The sequence below is a fragment of the Stegodyphus dumicola genome, chromosome 6 (assembly GCF_044657685.1).
Source record: "Stegodyphus dumicola isolate Sdum_Otavi_A_Nest chromosome 6, ASM4465768v1".
NCBI lineage: Eukaryota > Metazoa > Arthropoda > Arachnida > Araneae > Eresidae > Stegodyphus > Stegodyphus dumicola.
In genome coordinates, this window is record NC_140773.1 from 230,482,676 (window position 1) to 230,506,859 (window position 24,184).

The 24,184-nt window shown below is 33.8% G+C and overlaps 1 protein-coding gene across 2 annotated transcripts in view; it reads left to right on the plus strand.

The window, feature by feature from the left end:
• LOC118195160 (protein boule-like) overlaps positions 1 to 24,184 on the plus strand; it is a 67,351-nt gene that overhangs the window by 15,483 nt on the left and 27,684 nt on the right. Inside the window, exons 1-2 of one of the 2 annotated variants that reach the window (XM_035366416.2) lie at positions 171 to 574; positions 23,182 to 23,298. In XM_035366416.2, the coding sequence (XP_035222307.1) occupies positions 572 to 574; positions 23,182 to 23,298 (120 nt within the window). In that variant the 5' untranslated portion in view covers positions 171 to 571. Of the gene's footprint in view, positions 1 to 170; positions 575 to 23,181; positions 23,299 to 24,184 lie in introns of those variants that run through there. The other variant, XM_085819638.1, reaches the window with a different exon arrangement.

The following is a 24,184-nucleotide window of genomic DNA, read 5'->3' on the forward strand; positions in this document are numbered from 1 at the left end:
TAGAACTGAGCAGGTGGGGTACTATTTTCTTCCCCGCTAAAAATTTAGCAACGGTGAATAATTCGAAGAATAGCTTTGCTGCATGTGTTGAGGTTTGCGTGCGGAGCTTCAGGCTTTTCCTATTTTTAAAATCCGTCCTTGTCATTGCGCAGTAGTCTCTCCCTCCACAGGCACACAGGCTACCACAACTATATCGTCTGAAGTAGTAATGAACACTGTTCTAAATTTATTTCCCGAAACCCTGTCGTTCTGCCAGAAATAAGTGAGTTGCATTAAGCGCAGACTTGGCCTGGCCGATTTTTTTTTAATTGTGACACTAATTTCAAGGATTCCATTCAGTCATTATCATCAGTTGTGCTCACGGAGTGAAGGGATTTGAGCATTTCTTCGAGATTTCGGTTGTTTTGGACTTGATTTTCTTTTCTTTTCTTTTCTTTTTTATTTGCTTCTGTATCATGAGATCAGATGCCTACAACGACGTCACATGGATTACGTAAATTTCCTGCGCTAGATTATATTGTGCATCATAACAGAGGAAGAAAACTTATCAGAAAAGGAGGCTGATATAGAAATGGTAAGATTAGAATTATTTCATAGTCAGATTTCGTGTTTAAAACTGCTTATTGACTGACGTAAATGAAACTTTGACACTTGACGTAAATGAACCTTTGATATCATGTTTACTTCTCTGTTGTTTATACTATGTTAATGTCTTTGTATTTAAATATTATTATAATTATCTAGAAAATAGAATGTGATAAACATGCTTAAAAATTGCCAATGACATATATTTTAATTATATGCTAATTACAGAATATAAAAGTTGATGGACTTGGCACTTTGAATTATAAAAGAGTGTTAATTTAACAGAATTTTATAAATTATAAAAATATTGAATTCGTGAAAGTTAATTATCAAATCTGAAGGTCATTTAAATGTGCTGATTTTATAGATGATTGAAGTTTTAAAATAAAACTGAAGAGTCTAATAAAAATGTTTAGTGATATTATAAAGCATAATTATGGCTTTTTCTACTGAATTTTATTTTACTGAAATTTATTATTATGAATGCAATACAAAGAGCATACATTTTTAAAATCTTCGAAAAGCATGTATATACAACTACGCTTGGAGGAATTTCTTTAAGTAATATGTACACTATAGTAGGTTAATATAATAATCATCGTTTGTTAATTTATTATAATATTGTATTAAAATAATTATTCCAGAAATACATATGGTATCTTTCAGTTTTATAACTAATATAACATTAAATATTGAAATGGTTCCTTATAACTGATTTCTCATTTTGCTAATAAACTGTAGAGTAATTGCATATTGTCATTTATTTACTTATTTAAATTTCATATTAGTTATTTAAATTTAATTTTTAAGGGATTAATAACAGGAGAGCGGGCAATTTTATATCATTTTCCAAGCATTTGAATAAATAATTTTTGTTTTAATTATCATTAAATGCTCCCTGCTACCTAATTAGAACTTGAACTAATTAGAACAAAATGCTTGATAAAAAATAAGTATTTATGAGAAAATAAATAGATAAAAATCTGCATCAGTCAAATTTTATGTTTGAAAACAAATCTAGAAAAATATAAATTCTCTGGAAAAATATAAATTTTATCATACTTTGTATCAGGTGGTATTGCCATGGTGACTTGGCCGTATCCACAGAGAATATCTGGAAAAAAGTAAAACCCTGGAAAAATAATCAATAATTAGTTAATAAATAATAATAATAAATATTAGTGGTACATAATGAGTAAATTCTTTGTATTTCATATGCATATATAATAATCCTGTGATTTATTATTTTTGTTTTATTATATAATAACATATATTACATATTATTATTATATAATAACATACATTACATGTAATAAATAAAAATGTCAGTGCTCTAATTTTTAATTATTAATTATTAAGCAATTAAATGTATTCTCTTTATTGCCATTAATTCTTTATTAATTATACTTTATAAATTTTGCTTTAGTTGAATTCGATTTTATTTTAGCTTAATACTTACACTTCTTCTATTATTTATATTATTACATTTTTTTTTAATTTCGAAACAAACTTCAATAAATATTTTTACAGATACTGTCTTTTTATTGATGTTAAAAATTATTTTAATTGGAGACTCCTCATTTTTGAATCTAACATTCCTTTTTCTATTTAGTTTTTATTCAATATGTTTTAAAATAATTTTTCAATTTATTAACCGTATGTCATATAATCTGTTCTTTATCATTATTTCATTATAAAGTAAAAGTAAGGAATGTTGAAATAAAGTAAGATTAGAAAGTGGAATACTGCGCGCATTCCAAAAGGTACCAAATAAAGCGAACTCAAAGTGATACCCGAAGTAGTCAGAGATAAAAATATCGGGTTTTGACGAAAGTTTCCCGCCACCGCAAATGTGATCTGCGTTAACAGTTCCCTTTGTCCTGTTTAATCATATTTTTTCAAACAACTTTTGGCATTCCAAAAAAAGAGATTTGTTTTAGAACAGTATCTTGTGAAATCTGTACAAAAACATCGTTATCATTAAGTGCAATGTGTCCGAAATGGAACTTTATTACGTTATTGCTACGTGATAAGAACCATCATTTACTTCCAGTTCTCTTGCAAAAAGTCAGCTACAGAATGTCACCAAATCATTTCTACAGTTTCAGGTACTAATGTTATAGCATATGATACTGTTAAGGTTTGGTACCGAAAGCTCAAAAACAAGGGCTATGACATTCAAGAAGCAGAGCGCTCTGACTGGCGTACTGACGTTGATGAGGCCCACCAGGGAGAAATTATGGAAGATGATTGTGCACTCGAGAGCTTGCTAAGGAGTTAGACATCAGTGTCATCTTCATTAGTCGAGCTATGCATCGCATTAACTTCACATACAAGGTTCGATCGCTGGGTGCCGCATAAGCCGATTCAAGCAGATAGGGACAGACAGGTTCAAGTGGATTTACTTCAACAACACAGGCCGGAAGCGGGACTGGTCTGCGCCCGGTGAGCCCGTCGGCAGCGTCGCAAAGCGCAATTTGACTAACAAAAAGATGATACTTTGTACAGGTCATGGGATTATCCACAAAGAATACCTGGAAAAACGTAAAACCCTCGACAGTAAGGTGTACAGCGAGATGCTAGTCCATGTTGACGTAGCTATCAAGGAAAAACGTCGAACTGAGTTCCGGCAGAAAAAGGTAACGTTCCATCAAGATAATGCAAAACCACTTGTCCGCATTCACCGACAGGACTCTCTGCGGACTCGAATGAGATATTTTGCCACACCCACCCTATAACCCCGACATTGCTCCTTCGGACTTTTTTTATACCTGCAGCTACATCTTACCGTTGCTATCTTCCATTCTCCACAGGACGTCCAAAATGCGATTTATCTGTTTTTGGACTCGGGGCCACCAAGTTTCTGCACCAAAGGCTTTGAAAAACTACCGAAATGTTGGCAGAAAATCATAGCTTCGGGTGGTGGTTGCTACCCGCATTAAAGGTATTGTTTCATATCTTTTTCTAACTTTATAATAAAGTTATAAATCACCCAAAGCTATGAAGGCCATTTTGGCGGAAAAGTTTTGTTGTAACCAGCTATATATAGCAAATTGGAGCTAGAAGCTTCGTTTCCGTTAGTTAGTGTTTAAAAATCTTATGATATGAAATAGCTAGGGAAAAAATAGTAAAGGGAAATATAGTCTACAATCTGAAAACTTCAGCTTAAGGTTAACACGAATTATCTGTCATTAAATTTACAAATGTTTTGAAAATTTAAAAAAAAAAAACGTAAACCTAAAAAATTGTAAACTGTCCATCGTGCAAAAATTCTCATTTAACACCTATAATAATTTTACAGATTTGATCAAAAAAGAGCTGCTAGTTAATGAATTAATCTTCCAAAATTCAAAACGTAGAATCATAAATAGCACATTTTAAAATAACATTGCTATATGGTATGGTAGATAAAAAACTTACTGTTCCATAAGTAAGTGAAATCTTGTGCGCTAATTTGTTTTTTAAGGGCATAATTGTTCAAGACGTAGCTGTGCACATTTTTATACGATCCTTTGCGCATAAGCATTGCAATAAATATATATATTTCCCCCCCTACATAAAGAGAGGTAATCTTTTTTTTTTTTTTTTTTTTTTTTTTTGTCAAGACAAAAAAGGATGGTTTAGATGTTTCATGTAATTTTCACTATAATTTTGAACTTAAAATTACTAAATATTAACTTTTCATTAGTAAAATTTTTAACTTATAATCAATAAAAAGTTATAGGTATTTTCTTCCTCCTTCCAGCATGCCTTCGGGCTGTAACGGTTAGCACACCCGGCGCGTATTCCAGAGGTCCAGGTTCGAGTCCCGACGAAGGCATTGATAATTTTTCATGTCCCCTAATGACTCCACAGTGTGCCCGAATTAAAAAAATGTGGTGGATGAGGATTCTTCACCACCAGGATTTGACGATTGAGTCCACTAATCTCCAGTCGCCCTTTAAAAGGGAACTTTCTCCCTCCTTTCTACATGCCTTCGGGGTGTATTGGTAGCACACTCGGCGCGTATTGGAGAGGTCCAGGTTCGAGTCCCGGCGAGGACATTACACATTTTTCACTTCTCCAGCATCAAAAATCCCTAATGACTGTACCAAAGAATAGGTTTTTCCGTCTGTGTTAGAAGAAGGCGTCAGAGGAAGAAGTAGAGGATTCAGCTATGGGCTAAGTGCGCATTGGGTGCTTAAATAGTGAATGTTTTAAGGATAGCATACTTTAATACGTGCTGAGTACTTATAAAAAAGGTTTGCTATGACAAGTAGTGTTTGGATGCCATTTTCTTTTGGAAAGGGGAGGAGAGGGAAAAGACAGAGAGAGAAAAGTGATGACGAGAGTGCCAGTAAATGGCACACGTGGCAGGGCGAAAAAAAAATTGTTGATGAGAGTAACAGCAGATTACACGTGGTAAAAGAAAAAAAAAACTGCTGCGATATATATATATATATATATATATATTTTTTTTATTTTATTTTATTTTATTTTTTTATTATTTTTTTTTTTTTTAAGAACTCGACAAATGATAAAAATTTAACATGTTTTTGTACACGTGTTTTTCCTTAATTAATCGGAATGAAAATATGTTAGGGAATAAAGCGCGATTCTACTCCATTGTCGTTGATTTTAAATGAAGATTGAAATTTGTAACAACGAAAATCGAATTTGAACAGTGCTGCATTGAATACGTAATTTAGAATAACAAACTTACATTTAGGTTTTCAGAAACACAAACATCGTTTTCAAAATCCTTCCGACTTCCTGTCTACTAGTTTATTTTATATTTCTCCAGTTTTTACTTTTTAAGCAAGAAAACGAGGACAAAATATTAATAAAGAATTTGTAATTAAAACATCTGATGACTTCCTTGTACGGCCTATTAAATTATACACATTTTTAGTTCCGTTTCATTTAAACTTATTTCTCGATTTTCATTAGAGATATATTTCTCATTCAATTGATTTTCCCACTTCGCAGCAAGGCAAAACAGTTAAAAACTCAAAACATCTTCATTAAAAATTGTAAAATAGAGATAAACATGAAACACCAGACACACTGAGTTATAAAAAAAATTTAGAATTAAAATTAGAGTTTCTACGAAACAACAAACAATTCGGCCAGCGGACAGGAAGACTTCTTTTCGGTGCACAAAACTGAAGGTTTACTTTTGGTCCCACTCGGCCAAAAGACACTGAAGTAGGTGCACAAATTCGTTATCTACTAAGAATCTCAAGTGTAAACAAATGGCGGCTTCGTTAGGTTCAGCGAGATCCAAACAACTTTTAAATTGTTGATAATTCTACAACTATTGCATGCATAACCGAAACATGATAAAACATAATTAATCACTTTTAAAGCAAAAAATGCACAATTTACCAACATAGAATTAAAAAAAAAAAAAAAAAAAAAAAAAAAAAAAAAACTGAGCTCATTGAGCCCGGCAACTTTGCAACTAAAGAGGTACGTACACAACTACATGTTGTGGCAGTACTACACGTAAATATCCATTTCGACCGCTATCGAATCCAATATAATGATGTTTTTGCGTGACATCCATCTGTTCGTACAGACAGAATAAAGGACTCTTTTTCCCGATACGGTTTGTAAAATAGATTTAAAATGAATTCAGATTACATTTTTCTGGACATTTTTACGTATGTATGGATCTAACATGATTCTGGAACGAGTAGGAACCATAGAACGCTGAAATTTTTTGTATGGGACTGGTATAAAATGTAGTTGTGCACAAACCCTTTTTTGGTTACAATTAGCAGCACCAAAAATATACATATATATATACCCAGTCTGCTACCCGGTTTGGTGAACTCAATTTTTTTTATTCTTATATGTTGCTAAATTGTGCATCGCTTGTTTTAAATGTGATTGAATTATGTTATTCTTATGTTCCGGTTAAGGTTTTTATTCCTTTCGTTAATTTGTGTGCAATAGTTTTAGAATTATCAACAATTTAAAAGTTGTTAAAGTGCTACTAAGGAATGGACGAAACCGCCATTTGTTTGCATTTGAAGCTCTTAGTAAAACAGTGAATTAAATCAGTTTCTGCACCAACTCCATTGACGTTTTGCCGAGTGGAACCAAAAGTACACTTTCAGTTTTGTGCACCGAAAAATATGTCTTCTTGCCCTCTGGTCGAATTGCTTGTTTTTTCGTTGTAACTCTAATTTTAATTCTAAAATTTTTCTTAACTGTTTCTATCTGTATTTAGTGCTCTATATTTTACAATTTTTAATGGAGATGTTTTGAGTTTTTATATATTTTTGCCTTGCTACGAAGTGAATTGTGAATTCATTGAATGAGAAATATATCTCTAATGAAATTCGAGGAAATAAATTTAAACGAAATGCAGCAGAAGTATGTATAATTGAATAGGCCGTAGAAGGAAGTCGTCGTGTGGTGTCCACATCAAATTTTTTTAATTCAAATTTCAAATTCGTGTATTAAATTTAATATTTATGTATTTTTGATACACGAAATTTCAATTCGTGCATTAAAAAGTAAATCATCTGACACGGGTAAAAGTCTTGGCCATTTCATTATTAGAAAATTAAAACGAAAAGATAACTAAATAAAATTCTACTCGTAAAATACTAGGCTTAAAATACTATATACATAATCTTTTATCATGAAACCTTAAACTGGGCGGAAGTCTGGGATTTGAGCCGTAAGTTTTCTTTTGTTAAACGGTAACAGACAAATGTTTGTAAGTATTTTTTTTATAAAAATAGCTTTTCTACGGGCTAAAAATGTAGAGAGAGTAAAAATACCTCAGTTGTAAGGAAGACGGGAAGGGAAGAAGGAAATACGAGGTGAATATCCTCCTGTAACTAAACCAAATTTAGTACTTAATTTTTGACAGTGTGTTCGTTTGTTCTGATGAATAGGATGCGCCCGATTTTTATTTTTGAATCAACACACAAAAACAGCTAACTTAAATTATACAATAAAGCGACTTCTTCAGTTAATTTAATCATTTTCATGTTTCATTTTTAAGGGTTAATTCATAAAAGAATCAAATATTGTATAAATCTTTCATCATCTGATACATTTTACTCGTAGTAAAAATACTTTTATATTTTTATATACTCTAGTACAGGGTTTCTTAAGCTCTTTTTCATTCGCGACACCCTTTTCTCACAAAGGTTTTTTCGCGACCGCTCAGGACCCCATGATATTTACAAAAATTTTCTGGGATCCCAGACAGTGGCGTAGCTAGGGTGGGGCAAGGGGGGACATCTGTCCCCGGGTGCAGCATCCAAGGGAAGCGAAATTGATGCTACGAAATCTTTTAATGAAATGTTTTTCATTCTTGACACACAGAAAGGGGCGCAAATTCTTCAGTTGACCCCTGTCGCTGAAAACTCTAGCTTCGCCTCTGACCCCAGAAAATCCGACACACGCGTGAGTGAAACTGTCAACTTTTTCACTTGTACTGTAATATACTATTGCAGTTTTAGGTCGTTAATTTCTAATTTTAAGACATAGAACAATGTGAAAATTTTAAATAATTAACAGACGAAATCACAGCGTCACGTGCAAAGCAAGGAAAATGAACGTTTATATTATACAAAGAATGCGTCAAAACGTTTTCTTTTTTTTCTTTGTTTTTATCGTCTTATCTTTATCTATTTTCAGATACTTTGTGTAAAAATATTTGGTAATTGTAAAATTATTACAATAAGTTGAACAGTTCTCCACTTTGTAAAGGCTAGGTTGCTGTTGAACGTGAAGAATCTTAAGACCTGATAAGCGAATAATCGCTTGAGTTTTTGTGACCAGAAACAACAAGATGGAAGGGTAAATAATCCTTTATTATTCAAAATAAGATTTAACAGAACTACGTCTTGGAGTGTACCATAAAAGCCGACACTTGGGCTTGAACTAAAGAGGCTAAGAATTAAACTAAAACTAATCGAAACTAAAAAAGAGATATAGCCGAAGCTATCAAGATTCTAACCGAGTTGGACCCTTAACGCGAGGCTATCAAGCGCCTAAAGTACGGTCGAGCGTAATAATAGCTTACGAGAGAGTAGCCTAAAAAGGCGGACGCGTGCAGACATAATATCTGGTAACTCTCTCTAAGACGGAAGAACTTCGCGGTTTAAATACCGCTCCTCCTCATTATATATGAGGTGAATCTAAAACTACGTTCTGGCCGGAAGTAGTAGGTTGAAGTTAAGAATGTGACAGGAAAGAAGTTTAACTCAAAATTTAACGGTTAATAAAATTAACATAATCCTTACAAAGTTAAAGGAATAGCAAAACTGCTAAAATTTTTCGCGACCCCTTTGGGAGTCGCGACCCACAGTTTAAGAGACCCTGCTCTAGTATAAATCTTGTGCAGGCATCCGCAGTCAGTTACTACTGTTAGGACTTCATAAAACTACTAGAGATCCTCCACAGAAGGGGCGGTTTTGAAACATGCAAAACTGGTCCTGGGAAAAATAAAATAAATAAAAAATGTACTAAAAAAATCTGAAAGCTTTCAGATTTTAATGGTCGGCTAAAAGGGCTCATTAAGTTTTTTTTTTTTTTTTTTTTTTTAAACTCTTTCGCTGAGCTACCAGTCTGCTGTTATGCTCACGTCTACTAACCCTCCTTTTTTGTCTTTTTAACTTTATTATTAAGCACCATTTCCTTCACATTTACGCCACATGCAATTCAACGGCAAAATTACAAAAATTTTAAAATCAACCTAGCGGTATACATTTCCAATGCTGCGTTAGTGTTGGCATACATTTTTTATTTCATTCTTACTTATAAGGTATTTCTCCCACTTCCCTAGCATGCCTTCGTGGTGTAGTGGTCAGCACACTGAGCCGGTATTTCAGAGGTCCGTGGTTCGATTCCCTGCGAAGGCGGTTGCATAGTTTTCATCTTTCCTGCTTCCAGTTAACCTAATGACTCTACAAACTGAGTTTGATATGATGAACTGAGTTGCTCAGTTTTGTTAGTGCGATAAGCATGCATACATTCATGTAGATTCGTGGTTTTCCCCATGTGTAACGCGTATACGAGCCAGTTTCCCTTAGAAAGTCCTCCTTCAAAGCACCCCTCTCCTTAGCAGATAGCCCTCGAGGGTTTGTCGTAATTTTATAAAACTAAAAAACGTCATATAATCAAACCGTTGTAATGTAAAAGCTTACATGATTTGATTAATTTTTTGAATTGAAATCATGGGTATACGTGCAGCTGGTCAAAAGATACTTAGTAAATTATATAAGAATGAGACCCCTAAAATCGAGAACTTTCTCGTAAAGTTTGTAAAGACACGGGTGCAGTTCATTCATCGTTGCTGTTTTATTGCAGGCAAGATGGTTATCACGTGGGGAATTTTTGCAATGTATTTATGAATCAGGAGACGAAGTTGCCACTTTTCTGGAAGAGGGAAACCGACATGAAGTTTCGAGGTGGCTTATTGTCATGAAATTGAGCTACTTGGTCGATATATTCGAGAAATTAAATACCTTGAATCTTCAACTACAAGGAGCAAATATACATATGTTTCAGACGAGAGATAAAATTAATGCCTTTTGTAGAAAATTGGAATAATGGAGCAAAATTTTAACGGAAAAAAAAAAAAAAAAAAAAAAAACTAGAAATGTTTGAAAATGTGGATAAATTTACAAGGCTAGAAGAACAACATGTGAAAGTTGTTTTTGAAGCCATTGAAATTCATTTAATTATGCTGGCGAAGAATTTTATAAAAAGTATTTTCTTGCTGACGGCAACTTGATAACGAGTTACGAGTGGGTTAGGGAACCATTTCAAAATAATCCAGAAAGGCTGTCAACTGCCGAAGAAGAATCACGTCAAGTGGCGAAATCAAAGGGCAGTTTACTAATAAATCACGCTTTGAATTTTTTGCTGCAGTGGATGATGAATTTTCCGCACTGAAAACGAAAGCATTTCGATTATCAGTGCTGATATATTTTTAAGTACATTGTATCAGCGTAAATGTGTATTTTATTTTTTATTATGTCAGAATGTATTTTTTGCTTCCTTTCAATAAATTAATAATTTTTTAAGTAATCTTTTATTTTCGACTTTTCGATATGCTTCCCCCCCTACATGTAAGGTTATCGCTCCCCCCAAGGGGACCATGCCCCACAGTTTGAGAATCGCTGCTGTAGTGTTTAATTCCTTCGGGTGCACCGGGAGGAAATTAAATGTCCTTCTCCGTGTTAGCTCTCGTGTTCTAAACGTTATCCCTCCTTAAATGCCTTCCAGTAATTGCGGGAGATACTAGACATTTCTCGACGGCCGGGTGAACACTATATAAGGCCGGACAGAGCATCCGTTCTCAGTTTGTAAGGATTATGTTAATTTTATTAACAGTTAAATTTTGAGTTAACTTCCTTTCCTATCGATTCTTAATTTCAACTTACCACTTCCGGCCAGAACGTAGTTTTAGAATCACGCCTGAATGATAACGAGGAAGAACGGTATTTAGCCGCGAAGTTCTACCGTCTTAGTGAGAGAGATACCAGATATTCTGGCTGCACGCGTACGCCTTTTTAGGCTACTCTCTCTTCAGCTATTATTACGCTCGGCCGTACTTTAGGCCTTTGATAGCTTCGCAGTCAATTAGCGTTAAGGGGCCAACTCGGTTAGAATTTTGATAGCTTCGGCTATATCTCTTTAGTTAAGATTAGTTTAGTTTGATTCTTAGTCTCTTAAGTTGAAGCCCAAGTGTCGGCTTTATTGTACAACTCCAAGTTCTGTTAAATCTTATACGAATAATAAAGGTTATTTTACCCTTCTATCTTGTTTCCTGTCACACGAACTCAAGCGATTATTCGCTTATCAGTTCTTAAGATTCTTCACTTTCAGCGGTAACTTAGAATTACACAATGAAGAATCCTATAAGTGGTTGTCAGTTGTTTAATTCAGCTTCAGTTCGGAGTATTGTGATATCTCTGTGTTCACCACCACTTGTGGCTGAACTAAATTGAAATGTAAACTCACAATAAATCAAAACAAAATGAAAATGTAAACAATAAATTAGGATGGCTAAACGATTGTTATCTAAACCGCTTAGTTATCTAAACCGCTAAATCGGCTGCAAGCAACAAAGCCGAACCTAGAATATCAATATAATCTACAGCAACATAATCTATAATCTTAGAGAGGTCATATTTAATGCTCTTGCATATTTAGAGTCTTAGAAATACTGATCGTCTAAGTGGTGGACACGAGAGGGTTCACTGTATTTATTTATTTTTAAGTCCAAAGGGGCAATCTTTCCCAGAAGGACTTTTAATTTCGTTTTGGCATTTTGCGTTGATTCACTACAAGTGTTGTTTCGCTTTTCAAATTGTTGCCATCCAATATTATCGCCCTGTATTATGTTTAAAGAAATTAAATAATGAAGAATCGAGCATAAATGTATGTATGTTTCTCGCACTGTAGTAAAACTACGGTAGCGGTACCTAGAGCCATCCAATTTTGAATGACGTTGTAAAGTCATTAGGTTAATTGGAAGCAGAAAAGATGAAAAATATGCAACCGCCTTCGCCGGGAAATGAACATCGGACCTCTGGAATACCAGTCCAGCGTGCAGAACCACTACACCACGAAGGCACGCTAGGGAAGTGCGAGAAATACCTTATAACGTAATCCTCCTGCGAATATGGGCATGTATAAGCCCAAATTTGGAATTTGTTTTATTATCGATTTCATATTTTGTAAAACTTTAACGAATTTTTGATTAACAAACTCAATGATTTCAAAGCGAGCAGTGGCAACAAACTGTAGGCAATAAAATATTTTTAACTCAAGCGCGCGAGACTGTACATCGGAAATTTTAAAGATGGGCTCAATTTAAAATTATTTTGTGATATTGGTATTGAATTTTATGTGGTTTAAGTGCGAAGAACATGCTATTTAATAAATAAAGATAATATACAAAATGTTTAAAAAACGCCCGTTTGGACGTAATTTAAAATCTGAAACCATACAGATTTTTTTTTAAACGTTCCTGTTGATTACAAAACTGAAATAACCTTACTCTCAGCAGTAGCAAATAAATAAATAAAATAAGTAAGTAAGTAAATACATGATTCAAAATAATCAGCAGATAACAGAATACCAATGAGTTTTGGTTTATTGATACCAGTATTAATTTCATTGTTTACTAGTGGTCTATTGACGCAAGTTAAAAAAAATTCTTATAAATCAATAGAAGATTTACAATGTCTCACAAAAGTGTTCGCGCACTTTAAGAATTTGCAGAAAAAAGCGCTGTACCCGGAAATGAATTCGAATATATTTTTTCACATCCTCTCCATGTGTGAATGAAAGCAAACTTTTTTTAATTTTAAAGAAAATAACACAGTATTAATACTGGCTTATTTACTTTTTATAAAATTCAAAATATATAGAGGCATAGATAAAACACGCCACAAAAGGTGATCATAAACCCAAACATTCTCGTAAAATTTCATAAGTAAAATTATCGTCTACTCCTTTTTTTTATTATTTTTGTCACCTTTAAAGCATTGTTTGGCTTTACTTTTTGCTTGCTTAGTTCGTCATATTTTATTTAATGTTTAAAGATGGCTCGTAATCGTAACGAAACAGCTAACAAAATTCGAAAGTTGATAAATTTTTATAAGAATGGAAATTCGATTCGGGATATCGCTAAATTATTAGTAAAGTATTGGATTAAAGCTTTTATGCCTTTAGTTAATCTTCATGCAATAGTGTAGAATTATCAACAATTGAAAAGTTGTTCAAGTGCGGCTAAGCCTAATTTATGTTTACCAAAGCAGTCATATTTGTTTACATTTGAAACTTAACAGAATAGTGAATTAAGTCAGTTTCTGCACCTTCAATGTTTTTTTCAAGGACCAACAGGAAACTTTCAGTTTTGTGCACCGAAAAATCTGCTTTGTTGCCCGCTGGCTGAATTGCTTGTTTTTGCATAGAAACTCTAATTTTAATTGTAATTTTTTTTCTAATTGTTTTAACTGTATTTGGTGTTTTATGTTTTTCTGTATCTTTCAAATTTTTGCTGAAGATATTTAGAGTTTTGTGTATTTTTTGCTTACCGCGAAGCGAGAACTGAATTAATTGAATGAAAAATGTACCTCTGATGAAATTCGAGGAAATAAATTTAAATGAATAACAGCTAAAAGTGCGTATAATTTAATATTCCGTAATAATGTGTTGTCCTCATCAGATTTTTTTCTAAAACAAATTTTGTCGTCTGCCGTCTGTAGAAAACATTATTAAGCATGTTAACTAAAATTTTCGGAAATTGCTTTCTCTAAGTGAGTTAGAATTTTATATGTAAACTGCTGTATTGTGCGTTTTTGGTTTCCAGCCAGAAAGTGTTACAAAAAGGTAATGATGGGATTAAATTAAATGAAAGCGAGATAACCGTTCAGATACACTATCAGCCATTGTTAGAATTAACCTTGAAACCGTAATCTCGCACCCAGCAGCCAGCTATTTTTATAGAACTTCTTGAAAGTGTATTCAAAAGATGTTGTACTCATTTTGTTGACTACAATGTAAATTAATTTGCAATCAGAGTTTGACTTTAGTTTATAGTGCATTTGAGATTTTTGTGTACTTTGTGTTTATTACGTGAATCACTTAACTAACCAGCTACTTTTATATTAGTTATTTTTTGTTCTTTTTGTTTTTTTCGTCTCCGAAATGTACATTAAAACTTTAATGTTTAAACTTTAGAGTCATTAGGTTATTTTGAGGCAGGACTGCATGAAAAATGAGCAGTGTCGTGTGTGCTACCGTTACACCGCGAAAGCATGCTGGAAAGAGGGAGAAAATACCTTATGTATCTTCCCTTTCTATAGGGCGACTGGGGATTAGGGGATCCAATCGCCAAATCCTGCTGATGACGAATTATCGTCCACCATTTTTTAGTTCGGGCGCTAGTGTAGAGTCATTAGGCTACTTTAAAGGAGATATGAAAAATGTGCAATGCCTTAGCCGGGACTCGACCCCTGCACTTCTCGAATATCCGCTTAGTGTGCTACCGTTATACGACGAAGGCATGCGGAAAGGAGGGAGAAAATATCTTAACAATAAATTCAAGTAGTATTTAGAAAACGTGAATTGGCAACGTCATATTTTTGTTGATCCAAAGATCCGACAATCATTTGAAACCAAGCGGTGCTAGTCATGCTTGTCGAAACTGTTAAGTGATTATTAAGCAGCAATTCCATCGCGAGTGGAGGTTTTGTTTGGTTTATTTGATTGCGGCAAAGCATTCGAGGACTATCTGTCTAAGGTGAGGAATGCCGTCGTGTAGAACTTCCTAAGGGAAAGGGCTCGTATACACTTTACACATGGAAAAAACCACGAAAACGCCATGCAGCCAGCCCGTTCGCCGGGATTTGAATCTCGGACCGAACTACCAATGTTCAGCGTCTTTACCGCTCCTCCGTGGTGGACCATCGTGGGGAGCGAACAGGAGGAAGAAAACGCAAAATTCTGTAGATGATAAGGCCGTGAGAAAATTTATTAAACTCACCTAGGATTTAACTGAATATCTTCACGTAAAAATTTTGCACTGGGAATCAGAAATTTATAGTAACATTTCTAGGGTGAGAAATCTACCAAATATGAAGCAGTAACACAAATAATTAGCACTTAATTAAATAAACATTCTAATTATGCACTTTTTAATTGAAATTTACATTTATAAACCAATCAGATGCTGGGAATGTGTTCGATACCGTTATTTTAGATTAAGATTGCTATATAATGGAACGGTTTTTTTATACATTATAATATACAAAATTTTCTGCATTAAGTACCTCATCGGTTTTAGAAAAAGAAGATTCTTCAGCAACCAAATTTTTGACGAGTGTTGTGAGACATCGGAAAATTATTTTAGGTAACTCTAAAAAATGACTTTTATGATACCCGGAATTTTTCGAGATTACAACACTCCTTTTACCTTGTACAACCCTGTACAAGGTAGTAAAAGGATTACTAAGCTAATATTTCATCAGTAAATTACTAAAAATCTGTCATTCACAATGTTTTTTCAGGACCGACATTAAAAAAACGGAACACATTTGGAACAAACGAGATACCTGGCCAACTAATCGATAGATGGGACTGTTCTCAAGAAAAACGCGACAGCTTGGAATTTCGTTTTAAAAGCAAAATTATTAGAAAATGAGAGATTGCTTTTCAATGTATATTTTTATCTGAAACTTAACGAATATCAGAGAGGAAACTATAAAGTGGTGGTAAACAAAAGTGGGTGGTTCTCGCGATTAGAAGTTGAGTACTTGCTAAAGTGGAACTTGTTATTAACTTTGCAATGACCTCGAGAATATAACAGTTGCGAATATTTTACCGAATTTTACTGTAAAGTTTTGAAATCTCCTTGTTAGCGCATACTAGCTGGAATTTTTGCACGAGGGACCATGTAAATATTTGAGTTTTGTTAACCCGCTTAATTCCTAGCGCTGAAATTGTACTCAAAATGTCTGCTTTATTTTTGAGAAATTTTGCAAGTGGAAATCATGTTTAGGACCGGTGTCTAAGAAAATAAAGTCTGCCGTTTAAATTTAAAATAAGCAAAAGGGAAGGGGTATTCAACCGCCGAAAAAAACATCTCACCCAAATTTCCTACTTCTGGAATCATGCCCATGTTTCGTGGGGTGTATCTGCAACACGTAAACTTGATGGAACTTCAAGGATTGCGGTTTCTGTCATAATCAAGAAACTGAACGAACTTATAAGAGATTAACTAAAATTGTTTGAATCAGACATCAGATTTTCTTATTAATGTTGAACTAAATGTAAATGTGATATTTTTTAAGATAGCGGATATTGAAAGAATGTTGGATATTAGTATTCTTTTGCTCCCAACTCGCTGGCCTTCTTAATTGCACTTTCCCCCTTGTAAGTGAACGAGTTCCAATTAAGTTCTAATTCCATATATTTTAAAGTATTGGCCCATAAATTCGTGCGCATTTTTCGGTAAATTTTTAAATAATATAAAAAAGCACAATTTAACATTTTAATCAATTATATATTTTCCTCCATTATCTGCAATGTCTCGCCATCTTACAGGCAGCTTTTTTATGCCATTGCTGTAAAAAGACTGGTTTTGATGCAAAAAAACTTGAGAGTTCATTGTGTACATCCTGTTTAGAATTTAATTTTTTTCCCAATAAAAAATTTTGCAAAGCACGAAATAAGTGAAAATCACTTGGGGCAATATCTGGGGAGTAAGCAGGATGTGGCAAAAGCTCCCAATTAAATTCCCTCATTTTTTTGCAGCGTTGTTCAAGCCGTATGCGGTCTAGCGCTATCACGATGAAATAACACTTTCTTGATATTCGCCAATCGTGGACGTTTTTTGATCCATTCTGAGTTTAGACGCAAAGTTGTTCTCTATAAACTTCTGAATGAATCGTTTGATTTGGTTCTAACAGTTCAAAACGTCCTGAAACGGGGTTCATCATCCATACTGCTTTTTCCAACTTTAAATTTTTTAAACCATTTCTGGGGCAGTCCTTAGACTAATAGTGTGTTCACCATGTACACTATCAATTTTTATCGCTGCGAACCTGGCAGATTCACCACACGAAAATAAAAAAAAATGTAGCACAGCAGATTTGTACTGATTATCTATATTTATCTTCTATGGATACTAAAATGCGTTCGATATTTACGAAAGTTGGTGATGAACTGAGCAATATGTTAGTCAAACGATGACAAGTTTCAACAGGTTCAAAATTGTATTGTTTTAATAAATGCGTCATAGTGAATTCCACGCATACTCTTAATGCGCACGAACTTATGGGCTGACCCGATAGATAGCCTTCTGAATGCGTTATTACACATGCTATTCGCACATTTTATAGACGATTTTGCTTTGTTATAACAACAATAATTGTTAATAATGTTTGTTATAATATTATTTTAAAGAAGCTATGGATGGAAGTCTATGTCTGTTCTCTTTCCGAAGAAAATTATTCGTATCTAGTTATTGTGGAAAACCCGTTCCAAAGACCTATCCAAGGATAAAACGGAATGCTTCGAATGTTGCAAAGGAAAAATCTTGATACACTGCTGGCCACCCAAATTGCAACACGAAGAAAGACAAGAGATATCACAACAAAATTTATTTAATAGATAACATGTTGACCAAGTAGCAAATGATTAAATTTATAGACTTCTGTGAAGTGTGGTTCCTTTCAGAATCAGTAGCCAGAGTAGCCGCCATTTTTGGAGATCACCGCTGCCACACCCCTCGGCATTGATTCAAAGAGACTTTGGACGTGTTCTTGGGGTGCAGCAGACGAAGCAGCTTCCACACGTTGCCAAAGTTGATCTGGTGTGGCAGCTTGGGGTGTAATCTGGGTCAATCGTTCAGCAACAATGGACCACATGTTTTCTATCGGCGAAAGGTCCGGAGAGCGAGCTTGCTAGGGAAGCAATTCAATCTGGCGATTGACGAAGAACCCTTGGGCAGTGCGTGCTACGTGTGGTCACGCATTATCCTGTTGAAATATGGCTGTGGGAAAGACCTGAAGGTAAGGAAGGACAACTGGCTCCAACACCTCGGATATGTAGCCCTGGCTGTTTAAAGTACCGGCAATGCGTATTAGAGGAGTGCGAGAGTGATATCCAATACCGCCCCATACCATAATACCCGGTGCAGGACCAGTGTGACGGTGCATAACGCAGCTGTTCAGCATCCTCTCTCCACGGTGTCTCCAGACTCGAATCCGACCATCGTGGTGTTGCAGACAGAAGCGTGACTCGTCAGTAAAGACAATTTCCTTCCATTCTGCCGTCCACATCCTTCTTTCATCGCACCATTGGTCTGAGTTTTTGCAGAAAGTAGTTCTTTTTTATTGTTTTCTGTGTTAACTATATTTTGCATCCTCTGCAGTATGCTTGAAAATTTATTACACGCATTTATGATTTAATTTGCGTTCTTATGACGTTATATTTGAGCGAGAAGATCGTTTTTTAAGTTAAAGTTTTCTTTTAAGTTTTGATTGTAGCTACATTTACAAACGTGCTACTTTTACAACGTTTTTAGTCCAAAGTGGCTTTGTCCCTGAAGGACTATTGTTTTCGTTTTGCGATTTTGCGTTGAATCACTATAAACGGCGAATCACTTTTCAAACTGTTCACACCAAACGTTAGACTCCTGCATTATATTTGAAGAAATTAAATAGTGAAAAATCTACATAAATGTATGTATATTTCTCACATTGTGATAAAACAACGGTACATAGAGCCATCGAATTTTGAATGACGTCATCCTCCTACGAATATGGGCATGTGGAAGACCAAATTTGAAATATGGAATTTGTTTTGTTGTCGATTTCATATTTTGTAAAACTTTAACGAATTTTTGATTAACAAACTCAAGGATTTCAAAGCGAGCCATGGCAACGTTGTACAGAAAAAAAAAAAAAAAAAAAAAAAAACATATTTTTATCTCCAGCGCGCGAGTCTCTATATCGGAAATTCTAAAGGATATTAAAACTATTTTGCGATATTGCTGTTGAACTGAATTTTATGTTTTAAGTGCGAAGAACGTGATATTTAATAAATAAATGTAACACACAAAATGTTAAAAAAAACGCCCCTTTGGACGTAATTTGAAATTCTTTTCTTTTTTTCTTTCCTCCCCCCCCCCGCATTGAAAACGAAAGCTAAGTGAGCACTCAGCAGCCCTAGCATCACTGCTATTTATCATGTATTTTTAACTGCGCTGTAAACTACAGTTTTGGGCAACATTCTAAATAATTACCTTATTTATCACTAACAAGTAAAGGAAGCTAATATATAAAAAGAAGTGGTGGTTGCCTGGAGCAGGTACATTAGCGTTGGGCAACTGTATTTTTCTACTGCGTCCGTTTTCATAGGATAAAGAACGATGCGCAGTGAGCTGTAAATAACAGTAACATAGTAATCAATTTTGATAGTTATAAAATATTATTTTTTTCTCTTTTCTCTCTTATATTCTAGCATTATTACTGTCGAAGAATTAATTGTACTTCCTACGTTTATGTTTTCATTATTTTATTTTACAGTTGTAAACAGTCCGCTTTTATTCAAAATTTATAGTGTTTAATGTGTTTGCTATATCATGCACTCTTTACTAACTTAACTAACTCTTTAGCAACTTACCTCTAAATCTTGGAGAAAGTATTACAAATACGAACAAAGCGTGTAAAAGACATTTTATTAGAACTCGAAAAATCCGATATGGACTCCACATGACTTCCTTGTCCGGCCTATTAAATTATATACATTTTGTTGCTGAATTTCATTGCAGATATATCTCTCATTCAAACAATTCAGTAAGACAAAAATACATAAAAACTCAAAACATCTTCGTTAAAATTTGTGAAATACAGAAAAATATAAAACACCAACTACTGTTAAAAAAAGTTAAAACAATTTTTAGAATTAAAATTAGAGTTTCTACCCAAAAAACAAGCAATGCGGCCTACGGGCAGGGATCCAGCTTTTTCAATGCACGAAACTTTGGTCCCACGCTGGAAAAGACACTGAATTTGTTGCACGAACTGCCTTAATTTACCCTTCCATTAAGAGTTTAAATGTAAACAAATGGTGGTTTCGATAGGCTTAGCAGCACTTTAACAAATTTTGAATTGTTTATGATTTTGCAACCATTGCATGCAGATTAACTAAAGGTATAAAAATCTTAAGTGGAACATAAGAATCACATAATTCAACCATTTTAAAGTAACAAATGCGCAACTTAGCAACAGAGAAGAATAAAAAAACTTAGCTCACCGAACCGGGTAACAGAACAGGTTTATGTACATGTACATTTATATTTTTTTTTTTTATATTTATATATGTTTAGTGCGGCCGATTGCAAGCAAAAGGGGAGGTGCTCGACTACATGTTCTAGCAGTCCCATGAAAAAAATTCAACGTTCTGAGGCTACTCGTTTTTGAGTTATGCGAGATGCACAGAGTGGTTAAAATGGATATTTTCGTTGAAATATGACACCCGAAATTCTTTTCGATTACAATACATATTTTACTTCTTACAAAAATATATTTTTTTTTTTTTTTTTTTTTAATTTCATGTTGCTAATTTATTGAGTCCTATACCAACAACAACTGCCAACAAATTTCGGACATCTGTACGACCACCATCCACTTCAAGAACTTGTAGATCAGGAGGAGGTTTTCTTTTTGAAGTTAGTAACCTTTTCGTTGCTTGCAGTAGAAGATCCTCTTTCGCGGCCACATTTTTGTTTGATATGAAGGTGCGGTACGTTTCAGCTCGTCTTCAGTATTTTCCCTTGGAATATGTTTTTAGGTATGATGACTCTTCAAAAATCTTGAAAAGTGTTAACCACTCGTTTTTACTTTCTTGTATGAAGTAAAGGATGTATTGTAATCACGAGAAATTCCGGGCATCATATTTCAATGAAAAAAACCATTTTCACCGCTATCGAATGCAATTTAACGATATTTTTGCTTGACATCTGTACATAAAAAAATTTGATGTGTACACCACATGACTTATACTCATACGGAATATTAAATTATACGCATTTTTTCTAGTATTTTATTTAAACTTATTAGATTGAATTAAACCTACTTCGTCGATAGCGCATAAACCACAATAGAATAAATGCATTCTTTAAAATTCACTTTGTTTACCATAGCGACACTCTGGCGCTAGGCTTACTTAACAGTATTATATTTCATTCATATTATAACTCAGAATGCACAAAATGTATATCATTTAAAGAATTATCTAATCGTTGCCACATGTTCTATTCAAATACTATAATAAAGCTAGAACTATGCATAAAAGAAATTAAGCAAACAAAACAAAAAAGAAACAGTTTTTCGCAGACAACTGAGTATTTCTCATTGAATTAATTCAGTTCTCACTTCGTGAGAAGGCAAAAATACATAAAAACTCAAAATATCTATATTAAAAATTACAATAATAAATTAATGCATTATCTTTGTTGTTGCGAAGCTAAGTTTCTCTAGATTGGCAAAAAATCCACTAGTCTCCTGTTTCAAATGTAAACATCAATGGCCGCCATTAAAAACAGGCTTAGCGGCAATTAAACAACTTTAAAATTGCTGATAATTCTAAAAATATTGCACACAGATTTACTAAAGGCATAAAATCCTTAACCGTAAGATAAAAACAACATAATTCAATCATCTTTAAAGCAAAAAATGTACAATTTACAAACATATAAGAGTAAAGAAACTGAGATCACTGAGCCGGGTAATAGAGTGGATATATATATAAATATATTTATATACGTTTGGTGCGGCCGATTGCAACCAAAATACGAGGTTCACATCTACATGTTATAGCAGTCCTATATACAAAATTTCAACGTTCTGAGGCTACTCGTTTTTGAGTTATGCGAGATACGTACGTACGCACGCACGTACGTACATACGTTCGTGCAGACGGCACGAAAAATTCTCTTCAGAATTAATTTTAAAGCAGTTTTATAATTTTTTTGAAGGAAAAGAGTGTTTTATTCTGTCCTTACGTACAGATATCACGCAAAAACATCGTTAAATTGCATTCGATAGCGGTCAAAATGGATATTTTCGTTGAAATATGCTGCCTGAAACTTTTCGCGATTACAATACTTCCTTTTTACTTCGTACAAGGAAGTAAAAGGAATAAAAGACTTTTTTTTTTTTTTTTTTTTTTTTTTTTTCAAACGAATTGTAACATTGCTTTAAAATGGATTCAGAAGAGATTTTTTTGTGACGTCTACCCACTTTGTTACTCGGCTCGGTCAGCTCAGTTCTTTTTTATATTTATATGTTGGTAAATTGTGCGGTTTTTGCTTTAAAAATGATTGAATTATGTTATTCTATTCTTCCGGTTAAGGTTTGTATTTCTTCAGTTAATCTGCATGCAATAGTTGTAGAATTATCAACAATTTAATAGTTGTTTAAGTCTAAATTGTCTACGCCTAATTTTTGTTTACCCTAGCAGCCGTACATTTGAAACTTAACAGAATAGTGAATTAAGTCAGCTTCTGCATCTTCATTGTTTTTTTGCGGAGTGGGACCAAAAGGAAACTTTCAGTTTTGTGCACCGAAAAATCTGCCTAGTTGCCTGCTGGCCACTTGCTTGTTTTTGCGTAGAAACTTTAATTTTAATTGTAAAAAATGTTTTTTAATTGGTTTAACTGAGTTTGGTGTTTTATTTCTTTCTATATTTTACAATTTTTAATGAGGATGTTTTTAAGTTTTATGCATTTTTGCGTTACCGCCAAGTGAGAAGTGAATTAATTGAATGAAAAATCTATCTCTAATGAAATTCGGGGAAATAAGTTTAAATGAAATTCAGCAAAAAAACTGCGTATAATTTAATATTCCGTACAAGGAAGTCATGTGGTATCCGCATTAGAGTTTTTGGTATCAATATTTGAGATTTGCTCAGCAGGCAAAGATGATGACGCTATGCTTTTTTTGCGTTAAAGCCAAAGAATACTGTTTCTTGTGTTGTTTTTGTTAAATTGCTATAGAGGGCTGATTTTGTTTTCTCAATGTGTTAAAATGCATTGCTTCATGATGTGCGTCTGTTTTTCAGTCCACATCGAGTGCGGAAGGATCAGGTTCTCTGTCGCCTTCCCCAGTAGCATCAAATGCCCCGAAATTTGGAACTCTCATACCGAACAGGATATTTGTTGGAGGAATTGCTGCCAGCGTGAGTATTTGATATTACGTGATCGTTTCAAAACTTGAGCGTTTAATATAATTTTGCTTGGATGAAATAGGTATAGTAGAGTGAAAAACAGATTGATAACCATGAAGATTCCTTTATAAGATTGATTAAGAATGACTTTAATTCTTTTTCATGAAGGCATATTAATGAACATATTACTATTGTAAATTTATTTTTAAAAGCATTAATTTTTTTGTTATTTACTAATGCTATTAAGTTTTAGTGTGAAAAAAATTTTTCATATTTGCAATGTATTAGTCATTAATACACCTGTGCAAAAACTGCACGCTTACGTAATTTTTTCGACAGATATGCTGGACTTAACGCAATTTGTTTGAGACTTGCAGTTACAAAATTTGACGTTTACGTAATTTTTTAAGGAAAAAGAAAGGGAGACAATGAAAGGGCAAAGGGGTAAATTGGCTGCTAATTTTGAAAGCAAAGTTTGGAAAAGTGCGCTAAAGCTCGGCTGTTTAGTCTTGAAGCATCATAAACCGGAAAATTAAGAGTTGCATTTCGTGAAAAAGTCTTCTTATAAAGATTTAAAGTTTATCTAAATCCTCGTTCCTGAAATTATTTAAAGGCTTTATTGAAATTAGCTTTTTATAAATGGATTTAGGATGAAAAAGATTGTATTTTATCATTTCGTATTAAATTTGTAAAATAAGTACCAAAAGATCCGTTCATGTTTTTCTCTTTCAGTCTTCCATTTCGGAGGTTTTAAATGAGTCTTATTTAGGCTTAGTCCGATTCCACAGAATTGCCAAAATTTTGAGAGAAATATTCAAGCGCGTCTTCAATTAAATAAGAATTATGCCTCTAAATTTTATTTCATATTATTTTTGTTGCTTTTAGTATGTATAAAGAA